The sequence below is a fragment of the Squalius cephalus genome (assembly GCF_949319135.1).
Source record: "Squalius cephalus genome assembly, chromosome: 4".
Lineage (NCBI taxonomy): Eukaryota > Metazoa > Chordata > Actinopteri > Cypriniformes > Leuciscidae > Squalius > Squalius cephalus.
In genome coordinates, this window is record NC_137125.1 from 12,176,952 (window position 1) to 12,193,120 (window position 16,169).

The 16,169-nt window shown below is 37.6% G+C and overlaps 1 protein-coding gene across 1 annotated transcript; it reads left to right on the top strand.

Moving 5' to 3' along the window:
• The first annotated feature begins 252 nt into the window (after positions 1-252).
• On the top strand, positions 253-15,493 carry LOC307157380 (uncharacterized protein). The gene is made up of 3 exons (XM_079869290.1): positions 253-320; positions 898-1,041; positions 13,866-15,493. The coding sequence occupies exons 2-3, from the start codon at positions 957-959 to the stop codon at positions 14,861-14,863; spliced, it is 1,083 nt and encodes a 360-aa protein (XP_079725416.1). The 5' UTR covers positions 253-320; positions 898-956; the 3' UTR covers positions 14,864-15,493.
• The last annotated feature ends 676 nt before the right edge of the window (positions 15,494-16,169 follow it).

Sequence of the window (16,169 nt, forward strand, 5' to 3'; positions counted from 1 at the left end):
TGGGTGTGTTATAAAATATTAGGAAACTACTAAAGACTGTGAGGTAAAATGTATTTCCTCTCCTAAACAATAGGTTTACATCACAATCTTTAGTGTCCTATTTTTTTTTTCCAGCACATAATTGAACAACATGAATTTAAATATGTATTGCAACAATTCAACTCTGAATTTCTGTCATCTCTTTTATGTGTATATTTCCTATTCTATGCACTTTGATTGTGGACAGCAGCGAGTGAACAGGACTTTTATTTTGGTCTGGTGGTGTGATGTCATAAGGCTGCGCCGCGCTCATACATTTGTTGCGATTCGGCTGAAGAAAGGTTAGTATTTTATGGTTTTTAAACTTATAGAACCATTAAATCAGCTCTAAAGTTTTCTAAGCGATGCAGATTTAATTATGTATTATTAAATGTAGCATTGCATTGCATTTTCTAACATTATTAACGCTCTGTGAGCAAAGTAACATAATGAAAGCATGAGTAATATTAAAGGTGCGTCTCATTCCGCTCTCTGTTGTGAATCAGTTCATCATAAACACGAATTCAGTCACTGGCAAGTAGTGAAGGAGAAAAAGAGCTTTTGGAAACTCTGAGTCAATTGAATCAAATGCTTCGGAAAATGATTTGCTGATTCAAAGCGATCTACATCTATTTCTATCTCGATTTCTACAATCAATAAATACATTATCTGGCCTAAATATATAGTATCTGTATAATTTGTGTTTTTTCATTAGTTTGTAGTGCTAGTTTTGAGTGTTGTGTTAGTCTAATCGGATTAACTCTCTCTGACTGACTCTCTTACCAGTGAACTGAACTACTGAACTGGATCTGATTGAGACAAACTCAGAGATTTAGTTTTGAGTGTTTTTTTTTTGTTAATTATTCTCATCCTAAACAGGACAAACACAGAAAAACTCCTGGTGTAGCGGCTGAGATCCACCTAACACTATTATAAAGATGGCGTATATTAAAGAGGAGAGTGAAGACGTGAAGATTGAAGAAACATTCATTGTGAAACAAGAAGAAACTGAGGAACAAACAGGTCAGTTTCATTCTCAAAGCTGAACTCAGTCATTTGATCCTTATTAAAATGTCCAGCTCTATAGAAATGAATGATATTTTTAAAGAGTGTCCTAATTAAAGCGCTTTTATTTGACATGGAGCGGGTCACCTCATGTGGACAAACATCCTTAAAAGTGCTATATTAACATATAAACAGGTCTGTGCCGCCATTTTCATAATGAACCGAAAAATATTTTAAGTCTTCTTATAATAACATAAAGTTCTTTAACATTGTTTTGCCCCATTCTTCAAATGAACTAAAATTTAATGCACAATATGGCTTTGTGCCCTTAACAAACCACAACAGACTGGGATTTATTTAAATAAGTATATCGTTTTTTTTTTTGGTGAATCCCAATTTGAATAAAGCCAAACATGATTGGTTGTAGCTACGTGCTACGACTGGTCAACGTGATGTGATGAGTCCACTTATTTGCGGATTTCTCTGCACGTGTTGACTCTAGAAATGTTCCGAATCTACAAATGTGTGCGGGGACAAATGCACAAAAAGCGATTCACAAATGAATGCCTGGCAGAGTTTCTTTTAGAGTATTTCATTTGTAAATCACTTTTTTATTTTGCAAATCTCATTTTATTTATTCATGAATTGTATTACTTTTTGTGAAACTCTTTACATTTTTTAAGTGAAAGTGACATGTGGTATGGTAAAGACCCCGATATACTCACGGCAAAGTTCTTTTTCGGTCTTCGCTTAGGAGTAAAACGAAGTACGAAATATTTGAGCAGCGATATAGTATTAGCAAACATGAGTTTGGCCTGATTTTGTTCGAAATTATGTTAGAACATCAGTTCGTTCTTCCATTTCGCTTTAAATATATCGGGGCCTTTTACCCTTTTTCTGAATTTATCCTCTGCATTTAAACCATCCCAGTTAATGCACACATTAGGAGTAGTGGCCATGTCCAAATACACTAAACGCACACCATCTCGAATGCTTCGAACCCAAGCGTATCCCATCATACATCATGTTAAGAAACTCACGTGCCCTGAAAGCAAAACTGTCAAGGAAAACATTCCACTGTGAGTTAAATGAATTAGACACCCTGTTACATATAATTTGGTAAAAAAAACTAAGTGTTGCACATTTTATTTGTGCAAGGATGAATGGGGTATGTGTATTTTGTAAAACATTTGCTACTGCATTTTATCTTTTAATTAGAGAATAAAGCTTTGTAAACATGAATTTTTGCAACATGCCGATGTTGATGTCCCATTGGGTAATCTAACATTCTACACACACTTCCAGTCTTCACGCCAACTTGAACACTTGGGCCAAATACAGGAAATACATCATGTAAGTAGACAAGTGGTCAAGTGCAAAGGCCGCAAGGGTGGGTATAGGGGTAGGAGATAACGATTTCACGATAGGCTAATTTGTTTCTAGAAAATCATTACATGTGACCCGTGCTCGCAAAAAGAGTCGGAATAATTTCGAGGTACAGGCAAAACAAGTGAAAAATTTCAATTTTGAGGTTTTCACAAGGTTTGTCTTGTGATTCTAATGCTCCAGATAGCAATTAAACATCTAAAAGTTTCTTTATTTGTAGGTTTCTGAGAGGGAGTACCTTTCCTTTTGTCCATGAAAAACAATCTTTTTCTAGCGCTGATTGACAGAGCCGAAGCGTGTGCACAAAGATGCCTGACGCGATCCCGATATATACACATACACAGAACTATAGTATTTCAAAATATCTGTCTTGGCGAGTATTCACGCAAACATTATCTGTTATATCTGTGTGAATGTTTGGTTAAATGTTGGGGGGGAAACATCTGATGTGTAACATTATATTAGATCTGTGCGGTACAGGAGGTCTTAATATATAGGCTGTCTGTTTCAATGATGTTAATCAAACAATTGTGGTGTAACGAATACGACTCTGGGTAAATATGAATTAGCTCAAGAATATGGGGAATTTTGAGATATTAATATTTATGACTCATGGTCATAATTCATAAGTCGCATGTACATTTATTTTATCAATTTTCGAGATTACCTGGTTCTGTAACTGATCTGACCAACATTTAATTCGTCCAGCGAAATAAATATAAAATCATTACAGGTAAGAAGAGGTATTCACGCACTTCAAGAAAGTTTTATGTTCTGGCCAAGGACATCGAACTTTCTGAGTTTATTAATTAAAACTACTCAAGTAGTCTATATTTCGAGCTTGTAGCTTAAGATCTTTTTTAGATTCATTGACTTATAAGGTGGATTCTTCAAACACAGAGGCAGTGAAAAGTATTTATGAATTTTAATAAATGCAAAACTATGATTATATGAGCTATGAATATAAACGTACGTAAAAATGCAAACAATAAACAAACAACATATAACCAAACAATAACATAAGTGATCAGAATGAACTGAAAGAAAGAAAAAGGGGGAAAAGAGAAGAGAAGAGGAAGAAGGGTAACTTAATTCGCAGACCTAAGAGAGAGAGAGACCAGGAAATCAACTTTTAGGTTGATAGATAGTACTTGCGAGCTGTTGTACTCTTTCAGTGCGATGCTGGAAAAGGGGACGCGCGCGTGCGCGTGTCCGGCTGGTTTGCGTCTGGCTTCGTCTTCTGGGTCGTTTCGCAAGACGATGTAAAGGCTTACTTGAATTTAAGTTACCGAGAAAATTAGATCATTTCCCTTTTTGAGGGGAAAGGCACGGATGAGCTTAGTTGCAAAGGCAAGGCAGCTACTCGAACATGTGTTGGTCCGAGGAGAAGACTAAGGCCTTCTTCAGATGATCCTTGGAGAAGCGCTGCCGGGGAGGAGAGGAGGAGGTCAGCGGGATCGAAGAGAGAAGAGGGGTCGAAGAAGGAAGAGCGTGTGATGAGGGGGTTTCTGCCTTTTAACAAACATCTGTTTACGCCTTCTCTTGGAACGACAGCGAATCAGATTGTCTTTTCTGAGGCGGGAAAATTCTCTTTGTGTGAAGAAGAAAACGCCTACTTTCACCATATGTCTTATGAGAGAAAGAATTCATATTTCTTCTTAAGATTGTACACCTGGAACAATACATCTTACTGTAATACTATGTGCGGGACTGGTTGAATTAAAACAGGACGGTCAGACAGATACCAAGAATTACAGGTAGATATTGGACACACATAACATTATGTTCATATGCATCATTACACACAAATAAAGCTTGCTTAAACACACAATAAAATGGTCAGTATTTCCGTTATGGCATGTGAAGACACTTGAGAAACACAGGAATACATATCAAACATTTGAAGAGTTTTCTCTGAAATGTTCCATGTGTGTTAAGGTGTTGGAATGTTGGCTTGCAAAGGAGCTGGATGAGCTGCAGCTTTGGAGCCATAAAAGTTTATGACCAGGTTCGAGTTACAAGACACTATGGAGTGATTTCCTTTCAATGAATCTTCGGAATTAAAGATTTTACTCTAGCAAACCACACCTCTATTATAAATTTGTAATGAATGGTAAAATGAAATTTTACTATGTGGAAGTCCATATATGGAAATGTGCTTCAGTTGCATCTCGTGGTGGGTTTCTGGTTGAAAGTCCACGAGTGTGTGTGTGTGTGTGTGTGTGTGTGTGTGTCTTCTGGAATGTCACGAGGCCAGCCGAACTGGCGCTGGCAAATTGCTCCTCGTGGGGCAATTATTAACCAGTACGGACACAAGACGATGTGTCTTCCCATATGATCACTTAACGCGAGAAGCAGATGTCGTTGTGGCTACAGTGGTATCATTGGAAAAAAGTTGAAAATATATTTTTCCTATATGATCTTATGTACACAAGCTCATTTTAACCACAAATAGCATTAAAATGATTTATTAAGTTAACTCGCACTGCGTATCTATATCTCTTTTGATGACCTTTTACAGGGCTCGAGACTAACGGCGTCCTATCGTCCTGGGGACGACAGAAAATGTGTTTAGGACGAACAGAAATAGTCTCCAGGACGCCTACAGGACGAAAGACATTTTTGTATGTGTGTTCATTTATTACTAGCCTATTAGGGTAACTTACTTAGAAAATGCCAAAATTAACCGACCAAGCGCTGACTACAACGGAGCGCGTCTTCTCATGCTGACTGTTACTATAGTTACTATCACTGTTCACCAGCTACTCACCCGGAGACTTGTTTCGCGGTAGGCCTACATCTATCACATGGCTTAATGACATCGCAAATATGTTGTGCTGGTTAAACAACGGTCTATTACAAATCTATTGACATTTTCATCAACAAATAAAAACTAGACAAAAATGTTAGATAGTGACGATTTGGGAAGCAATCCAGTTAGAACTGGTGTCCTGCGTTTGTGGTAGATGTGCACATTTGTACTGTAACGGGCTGATCTACTCAGCGGCACACGGGTTGCCATGCGCTGCATGTCTCATAAAACGTTAAGAAATGTAAACGTCTGGGAGAATGAGTAGAGCAGATATGAAGATCTGAATAAGAGTGACGACGCAAAAAAATAGCTCTATTCAGTACAGTTTTCTGTGCGCACACACCCGACCCGAAACGTGCAGCCATGCACATAGACACCCATACAGCGCGCGAGGACTGAATTGAGCTCTCTTTCGTGTCTGAATTGACAAATACACACAACATTATGTCGAAATGTCCGTTTTGGAGAGTATTCACGTAAACTATGTTGGTTATGTCTTAAACAGTTTTGAGTGTATCAGATGTGCATCAGTGAAATTGGATCCGCATGTCATTGGACATGATCCGATGTGGGTGACAGTGGGTAATAAACCTAATGCGGTCTGTGTCCTTAATATTGATCAAGCAACAAAAGAAAAAGAGAAACATTCACTGCTCGTTAATAGCTTTAATAAGGATTCATTATATTTAATTCATACAAATAAATATGTCTGCTGCTTGAAAGAATAAAGAATGATGTATGCAAGTAGTTATAAATAATGCATATCATTAATTGAAAAGAAGACTGTTCTACTTTAGGAAAAGTGGTTTTATTTAATTTTAAGATTTTTTATCTTAATTTAAGATTTTTATTTAAGTCACAGTAGTTAAATCTGTATCTGTAGGCTATTGCATGTTCAAACTTCATTCAAAATCATTCATAATAACAGCGCAGGGGGGTGTAAGATCTGACTGTCAATCACAGGTCGTGCACACACCACAGATCCCGCTCCCCCCTCGCGCACGTTACAATCACATGCACACGCCTGAAGTTCGCGCAGTAACGAAGAGAGATGGCGGAAAAGATTTCAATTCCTCGGTTAACCACAGGACCTAGGATTTCAAAAACAACGAAGGAACAGAAAACACCTTTAGAAAATAATACCTCTGAGTACTCCATGGTGTTGATCGATGCTTATGAGACGGACGCGTTCACAGAAAATCTGGTGCACACGCACTGGCCTGCACGAACTCGATTGGAGGGTATTCGTTGATAGTGGGGGAGGGGCATGAGAGTTGTAAACATTAAAAATTTCGGCTAAGCCCACTCAATCTTCCAGGGTTGCCGACGGCAGCTTTAATTTTCGTATATGTAAAAAAAAAAAAAAAAAAAATAAATAAATTGTTCTGCATGAATACAAAAAAGCATTTAACTCCTGTTATTTTTTATTAAATCTGTTTTTTACCTGTTTACAGCTAACTACTTTGAATGGAGCTAAATAAATATTATAATATATATCATAAACATTTTAATGGTGTTTTTATTATGTGACTAACAACTAACAACTATAGATGATAATAACAAAGTACAGAAACAACATGTTTATTTTGGGACGGTTGACATTCACTTTAGGACGGTTCAAATTGTTTTTCTGGACGGTTCCAGGACGGAGGTGAAAAAAAGTTAGTCTGGAGCCCTGACCTTTTATGTGCATCTGATTCACACTTTTTAGCATGTATATAATACGCAGTTTTTGCATGCATATGATATGAAATAGACACACCCAACTAATTCTACCCAACGGGTAAATATTGCATACCAGATGCACGTACAAAGAGCACCCCAAATAAAAGCATGAACTCATGCTATACGCAGTGCCAGGCATGACGTTAACTACACAAAGAAGAACATAGATGGAAAGAGGCTAGTTGGGTAAGTGTAAATGTAAGACTGTAGTAATGCAGAGGTGAAAAGGGTGGAACATTACGTTGGGTATTTAACAAATAGAATTAAGAAAATATCGGTGAATAATCCTGTAACAGACAGGGAAAGAGTAGTGATGGAGATGGCCTCAGTTGTTTTGGGATTTATTTTTTTTTATTTATTTTTTTCGGCTGTGTAAAGAGGGGTGTTTGTCTGGAGAGTGTCTATAAGACTGGTAAAAATTGCAGCCCTGCAATGATAAAAGTTATTCTGTTATAGAGGCTTGTTGGTGTTTAGCTGCTTTTGAGAATTCTGGAATGTAATTTCCTCTGTAAAATAGGAAGGATAATTGTTTTTAAGTTTAGAATTTTAGTAATGGAGGGAGATTTTACTCTTGAATGTTTTTAAATTATATCATTGTGTGACGCTATGCTGTTTGCATTAATGCAATATCAATTGACATTGACACACGTGACCAATTTTTGATATTCTTGATGCTTCTCTGTTCCACTATGCCATTCTGCATGTTGTTAGGATGACCAAAAAAAGAGTAAATGTTACATTTTTAAACAATAATCGCAAGAGTTCAAGGAACGGTAGGCCTATAGGCTAGCTAAACATAATGTATGTCAACTAGGGTTGTCACTTTTGTGAAAAAAATCATGTTCGAGTTTTAAGACATAAGTGTTCATTGAATCGATTGTAAATTAGATTTTTCATGTCTAAAAAAAGACGTTTCCATTTTCAACGCCAAATAAAGGCCAATCCACGGACAAATAACATGCATTAGGACGAACGTAAAGAGGGCGCTTGAAACGCACAAGTCAGCAATATTTCTGATTTATTGGCATAAAATTTCGTGCAGAATAACAAACAGCAACAGGAGTGCAACATTCTCGAAAAACAATATGCAGAGTGGACTGCCATAACATAACCCGGCTGCATTTATGATTTAGGCAATTCAAAAATCTCCTAAATTATTTTACATGATTCAATCCATTTCAGACAACTGTTCAAAAATGAAACTTTTAAATGGACTTTGTGGCCATGTGTGTTTTATTGAACGTAACCGACACGTAGGCTAGGCGGCACTATATAATGAAATGTGCAAAAAGGCTAGGCCCATTACAAATTATTGGACAGGAAAACAAGTCGATCAACGTTTTCGGGGTCCAGAGCAGAGTGTTTTTTATTCACTATATGTCCAGCTGTTGAGAAGACGCGCTCCGACCGCACTGATGTCCCAGGGACACTCAGGTACTTCATTGCCAGCTGCGCAAGGTGGGGGTATTTCGTACTTCCAATCTTCCACCACAAAAGTGGATCGCTGTCAGCTGGCAATGGTGGCTCCTTTTCATAAGTCATCATCTTCTAAGAGGTCGCTTTCGACGTCATTCGGTCTTTCGTAGCCCCTTGTGTAGATGTCTCCAAACAGATCCCCCATTGCTGTTAAGGCCGTCTTTCCCCTGCTTGAGCTGCATATGGCTCCGCCTCCACGGGTTCGTCATTGTTGCCAGACTGCAGTGCCAATTCCTCTCTAATGTTTGCATGCACCTGTTGCTTCTGTTCCTCCATTATATGAATTAAACGATGAAACCGAGGTAAGCAGCTTTATTCAAAAGCATAAATGTCGTTTCCTTTTAAGGGTCATACCGTTTGCTCAAATCTGCCTTGATTTTAGTGGCCATTTCCCTTCAAGCAAGACCTCTCGTCTGACTCTGACCTGATTTTTTTCAACTTGAGACAAAAGGACATGTTGCAAAGGCAGTACTGCCCTACAAAGTCAAAAGACCTTAAGTCGCTAGAGTGTGGAACTGAGAAAAATGACTTTAAAGATTTTTAGTTGTCCCGCCAAATTAATTATAGGTAGGACACTGGAAATCTGGCAAATAGATGTTTTAGTAATGGAAATTATATACATAAAAAAATCTTGAGCTCAAACTTGACTTTTGACCACTATTTTAAAGTTACTGTACTCTGCCTTTGTATTGTCAGCAAAAAGTGAGAAGTCTTGCCAAGGCAAAAGGCAGTAACTTCCACATTATCAATATTTAGTTGCTGATCACCATTAACAAAATCATTACAGTACACACCTATAAAATCTAGTGATCATTGCATTTATTTTGTATGATTTACAATTATTTATAGCCATCTACTTATTGCTATCATGTGCTTTGGTTGCATTCTGATGGCATTATTAATACATTTGACATGACAAAATACCTCCTATTAGTCCAGCGTTGACTCGACCGCGTTTAGGGCGGGGCTGAAGGCGAAGTTTTGGCACTCTGCCAGCTAGTTTGCCAAGCTTTAATTCTTGGTTGTATTCATCTGATACGGCAATGTGTAACATTTTTCTGTCAACTCTGCATAATCCTTCGCGATCGATATCGCACGTTTGTCGATGGAGCAGACCATACTAAATGTTCTGACCGCTCTGAGGACATCAGAAGTTAGAGCGACTGATGGCAGCTGTACAAAGTACACAGGCTACACCGTAATTTTAATTTTAATGGACATTAAAACAAAGGCAGATAACCGTACAATCTGGTAGGTAGCATTATTTGATTAAACACCGCCACAGTAACTTCATATTGACGCGCGGCTAAACAAAGGCAGAGCACCGTAACTTGTAATTTGAGCGTTCCAAAACAAAGCCAAAGAGCGGTAACTGATGTTACGGTGTTCTGCCTTGGTTTCTCATGGGCTTTTGGAAGTTACTGTTAAGACAAATCATTATTTTCTCGAAAAAAAAACGGAATTGATTCAAGATACTTATCCACATGATAAAGAAGGTCTTGAATGTGCCAAAAATATAAATAACTCATTTTCGACCAAAAACGAAGTTACGGTCTTTTGCCTTTGCACGGCAGAGTACAGCTGAGGATGTGGGGTATTTGCATGTGGACAACGCTTGGGTGGCGACTTTGAAAGGTTTAAGTGTCTCTCGCACCTGTTCAACCAGGCGCCACTCAGTTGTGGTCAGTTCTAGATTAGAATTTTTTTTTGTCAAATATCACGGCTGCTTGTTGTTCAGATGCCATCAAATCATATCGTAGGTAGAGTTCCATCTTGTCACACAATCATTGACTAGCTTCTCTGGCTTTAGGCCTAGCATACGCTGCTTATCCTCCAAGAGGCTGCTGTCTGTAGTGGATCTCTGAAAATAAGAGGCAGTTTTTTTTTCTATGGCTATGGTTTTCTGTGTTGGCTGCAAAGATGAAGTTGACGATACTGACTCGCGATCTTCGCAGTAGTGAACGCGCCGGAGAGAAATGCACATTTCATACGGATTAGATAGTTTTATTTTGTTTTGAATGGTTCTGTTTAAAAGTAGAGATTTCTGTAGCTAATAGATATATTTCTATTTTTTTTTTTTTTAGGTGTGTAGGGCGAGTAGGCTACCTTATACGCTGAGTTTCGGTTCATGGATGATAGCTTATATATGTTTAAGCCTCTGCTATATTTACTTTTTATTTATTAAATCCAGGAAATTGGATAATAAAACACTGATTAAAATTAAGATACAATTAATACAAAACGAAATTCGCTTTAAAGAAAGGCTTTGTGCTTTCTGTTTAAGGTCTCTGTGAAAGTTTTAAAGCAGTCTTTTAGTGCCGCTTTTAGAGCGGTTGCGTCCGTAATGGAGAACTGTCACGTAACATTGTTTTTTCCTCATAAATGCGAACACGAAAAATAAAAGACAAAAGACTTTTTAAAAAAGACAACCATCCACAACTTTATAACATCCTCCTTTTTGTAGCCGAAATAGTCCCAAATAGCTGATTTTGACTTTCTTTTTGGTACGAAATCATTTTTTATGGCAGATCCTCTTCGTCGCCCATTTTTAGCTATAGGATTGCCAGTGAATGCTGGCTGTGAGCTGTGAGCAGCGGCACAGCGAACCAATCACTGTGCAGGCACGCGGAGCGTGCATGTCACCCCAGCAACAAGCCATACAACAAACTCGTGTTTACAGTGTGCCACCGTTCTCTTAAAACAGAATATCGTTCAGCCCTAATTTAAACTATAGGCATGTAAAATTGCTGGGAATTTTCTTTCTAGCTTTCGCAATGCCTACTGCACTTTTGGAATTCTTTATTTTCTTTTTCTGCTTGTTTGTGAGTTTTGTTACATCTATATTTTTTTAATTGTTTAATTCGTTTAAAATTAATAGTGTACATATTTGGTCAAAATCGATTCCCTATTTTCGTTTTTGAAATGTTTGTTGGTTGGTCCGATCGATTGTGCACTAGGGTGGTCCTTATCAAGTCCAATTTTTTTTTTTTTTTTGCAAAATCATAGTGTCTTAACCTTTTAAACTGTTCCTTTTAACTTCAAAATTAGAAATATGCAAAAATGTTGACAAAAAAATGATATTTAGAGATTGCTCAATCATGTGGAAGATTGCCTATGTTAAGCTGTGCGGCGTTATTGTGATATGCAAGTAATATTAAAAGTTGCTGCAAATGAACTACATTTTATTGAAATCAGAGCAACACTGACATGACAACAATGACAACAATCTCAAAAAAGCACAAAGTTTTTAACAATCCCTCATTTCTGATACTCAGCAGCCAGTGTTGACTTTTTGCAGTCTGGATAGATCTGTCGGTGATCTTCCACCACATGAAGGAGAAACTGCCGTTGTTCTTCAGTGTGTGTGAGATAGCCATTGTATTCTTGAATCAGAGCCACTCCTCTCTCGGCGTGATCATTGACTACTTTCATTGCATGGTTGCCTGTGCCTCCTGATAATCTGCTTGATTCGGCCAAAGTTCCGGGTCAATTTCAAGGAACGTAATGTAATTTTTTTAAACCAAAAAATGTGCTCTAAACCCAAAAAATGACCAAGGTGATCATCAATAGAAATATGTATTGATTCCACCAGGAAAGGTAAATCTGCTAAAACGGGTCATGGATGGATTAATTTGGATTTAGTTTTTACAGTAAGTATACTGAGATATGTATCTAAAATACATATTTAGGAATATATGGTGCATTAGATGCTTTTCTGTCAGGTCCATTAAGTCAAGAACACACAGACAATAAAAATTATTTAAGAATTTTATTGAATGATTGCAAACAGGTTGATGTTCCTGAAATTGAAATTTGGCGGTATGGCTCTGTTCAGGGAGTCCTCTGACCTTTCATGAGCACCATGAAATAGCAGAGAGTCAGAGGACAGCAGCAGCAGCATTAGGGAACGCTCACACAGTTTAGGACTGTGAGAGCTAAAATATCCCCCCTGTGAACAGAGCAGGCAACATGACATAAAGCAAAATGCCACATTATGCATAAGGAGGAGCTGGGGAGGTGGTGGGCAGCAGTAGCGAGCAGCAGCATGTATGAGCAAACTGAATGTGCTTTAAATAGGGCGCCTTGTTTGAGCTTGGCCATTGAGCAGCAATGCTCATTGAGGGGAGTTAACGAGCTAATGCAGATCAGCTGGCGGGACAGAGTTGAAGCAATAGCATTAGCAGCGTCTTGACTACCTGGCCTGCCAGAACTGACGCTGACGCTCAATTTATGGAGATTTGTTTTGGAATTTTACTAGCCAGGTACAATACCAAATCAAATTATCTGTTTTTACGAAAATCATCAAAATCTCAGTTTAAAGCTATTGAGCTACCAGTAATTATTATGTTACTGCCATAAAAATTGGCATGCTGTATTTTCTTATATAAAGGAACAATTTGAAGGGTTAAGAGCATGACAATTGGATACTTTAAAAATAAGGACCACCCTATTGTGCAATCGATTTTCGAACGAAAAGTAACAGCCCTAATGTCAACTGTTTTACTGTTAAACGACCAACAACATCTAGTGATCTACTCAACTTTTTTGTCAAATTTTGCCATTTTGAAATGAAGAGGCTTATATATAATTCACATGATTCTGATTCATGCAATTCATTTGAATTTGACGAGACATTTTTATTTAACTTTTCCTAATGCATACTTCAGTGCAAAAAGTGTCAAACAAAATAGATTTGTTGATGTTTTAATATTTTATAATAGGAATTTTATAATATCTTAATATAAATGTAAAAGCAAACTGAAAAAAAAGGTTAATAAGCCAATAAGTGCTTCTCTGCCACCATCTACTGGTTGTTATAGTGGTAAATTTATATAGTTTTTTGTTTCTAAATAAAAGCGTTTGTTTACCACGTGTTCGTTTTCCTACAGCTTGAAAATTTTACTTTTACTAATGGGTCAATATTTGAAAGATAAACAAATTTTTTTGGTCATCATATTAAAAATAACATTTAAACGATAATATTTAGAGCTTTGAAGTGCTGTAAAAAATTTGAAGCACTTGAAAGTCCTTGAAATGTGCTTGAATTTCCCTCTCAAAAGATTGTACAAACCTTGAAATGAATCATGTAAAAACATTCCACTATTTCTGCCACAATTCCATAGTTACAGTTAGTGTTACTGCATTAAATCCATGGTGATTTAATGTATATTCAGCTACAATTAAATGTTTAGCAATAAGGCTTAGAATAATTGTGAGTGATATCTATTTTGTTTTGGTTTTTTACTCTATTGGAATCAAAATTAGGAATCGATAAAATTCAAACAATACTCAACCCTATGTATATATTGTATATATCATATTTCAACATGTTTCACCCAATTTCACAGTTTGGCAATACAGTTTATGAAAAGTCCAATTAGTAAAATGTCTGTTGCTTTGTGGCACTAAACTGGATTTGTGCGTGTGTCTTTTTTCACCTTAGACCTGATGCCATTGAAAGAGGAGAGTCAAGATCTGAATGAAATGGAAGAGAAAGATCAGTATGAGACGCATCACGATGTCATAACGGAAGAAAAACCTTTTAGTTGCTCACAGACTGAAAAAACTTCCTCACAAAAAAGGGCTCTAAAGACAAGGACTGAAAGTTATCTCACCTGCCAACAATGTGGAATGACTTTCAGTCAACAAGGAAACCTTAGAGTCCATATGAGAATTCACACAGGAGAGAAGCCTTACACCTGCCAACAGTGTGGAAAGAGTTTCAGTGTACAAGGAAATTTTCAAGTCCACATGAGAATTCACACTGGAGAGAGCCCTTTCACCTGCCAACAGTGTGGAATAAGTTTTAGACAAAAAGGAAGCCTTGAAGTCCACATGAGGATTCACACTGGAAAGAAGCCTTTTACATGCCAACATTGTGGAATAAGTTTCAGTCAAAAAGCAAACTTTAATAAGCACATCAGAATTCACACTGGAGAGAAGCCTTTCACATGTCAACGTTGTGGAATAAGTTTCAGTCAAAAAGAAAGCCTTAACAATCACATGAGAATTCACACTGGAGAGAAGCCTTTCACATGCCCTCAGTGTGGAAAGAGTTTCAGTATACAAGGAAACCTTAAAGTCCACATGAGAATTCACACTGGAGAGAGCCCATACACCTGCCAACAGTGTGGAAAGAGTTTCAATCAAAAAGGACAGCTGAACAGTCACATGAGAATTCATTCTGGAGAGAGCCCTTTCACATGCCAACAGTGTGGAAAGAGTTTCGAACTGCAAGGAAACCTTAAAGTCCACATGAGAATTCACACCGGAGAGAGCCCTTACACCTGCCAACAGTGTGGAGTAAGTTTCAAACAAAAAGGAAGCCTTGACAGGCACATGAGATTTCACACTGGAGAGAAGCCTTTTAACTGCCAACAGTGTGGAAAGAGTTTCAGCCGAAAAGGAATCCTTAATGACCACATGAGAATTCACACGTAAGAGAATCATTTAACCTGTCAACTTTGAGGAACAAGTTTCACTCAAAAAGGAAATCTTAACAGGGACTTGAGAATTCACACTGAAGAGGACAGTGTACAGGGCTCTAGACTCATTCTTCTTTGAATCATTCTTCCTCGTTCTTCTGGACTCTTTCCAACGCATCATGCTTGTCACATGACACACCACAGCCACAATAGCGCTGTATGGCAGATGTATTGCTTTTATTTTGCTTTTCCTTTTTTATACTAAATATTCACAAACTTGTTGGCTATGTCATCAACTACTTGATCTGATTCTCGAATACATGTAAGTGAATGTGTTTTGTTGTTGAAAAACCTTTATTGTTAGTTGGCACATGTTAGTTAATCTGTAATGCGTGATGGCCGCCGCAGTTCAGAGAATCAGATCTGTCAGATTTACAACATATCAATTCATCCTCTTCTCTTGAAAGACATGAAAGTAAGTGAGTTAAGAAAAGAGTAAACTTTATAGTTACTTACAAAATCTGTATCTGATATGAAGTGTGTTTTACAAACTAAACGTATTGTTTTGCTAGTACTTAGTTGTATTTAAATGTCTGAACCCTAAAATAAATCTTGTGGTTGAAAATACTGAATAGTTATGTCAAGTAGTAAGCTCGTCCGTGTCTGTTTTAGCGCCAGCCAAAGCGCACAAGCACATTTGAATTTAGCAGTTGATCACGTGATGCACTGAACGTTCAAATCACACCTGTGTGACTGTATGCATCAACGTGTTAACCGAGAACATGTGCCAATCAGGTGCCAAAACAACCTGAATATTATTCACTCGCACCAATGCAACCTTGTGAAATTTTAACTCACACATTATCAAAAATGAGTCGCATTTGCAACCATTTTGGTGGCAGTCTAGAGCCCTGGTGTAGGTCGAGTACCGAACAACTCAGAAACAGAACTCTGATAGATGGCTATTGTCACAACCGGGTCAAAGCTGTGACAATTGATTAACATAAATAAAATAATCCGTAAAACAAAAAACAACATGGTCATCGTCTTGTGAAGAAATAATCAGTATGGGTTTCATGACCTTATTTCAGTGACAATTTTTTTAGTTTTTTTCACAAACCATGCATAAACGTCATTATCTCAGAACTACAAACTTTTACATACATGCTGTTGACACATTATTGTAGCAGAGTTTGTGCTGAATACAGTGTAATAAGACTTTAGCCTGTCACAAGTAACAGAAATAAGCACAAATGTCAGAGCATGTCAGAACACCTCCAGGGCCCAGAAAACACCTCAGACTCCTGAGGGTTAAGCAAGGG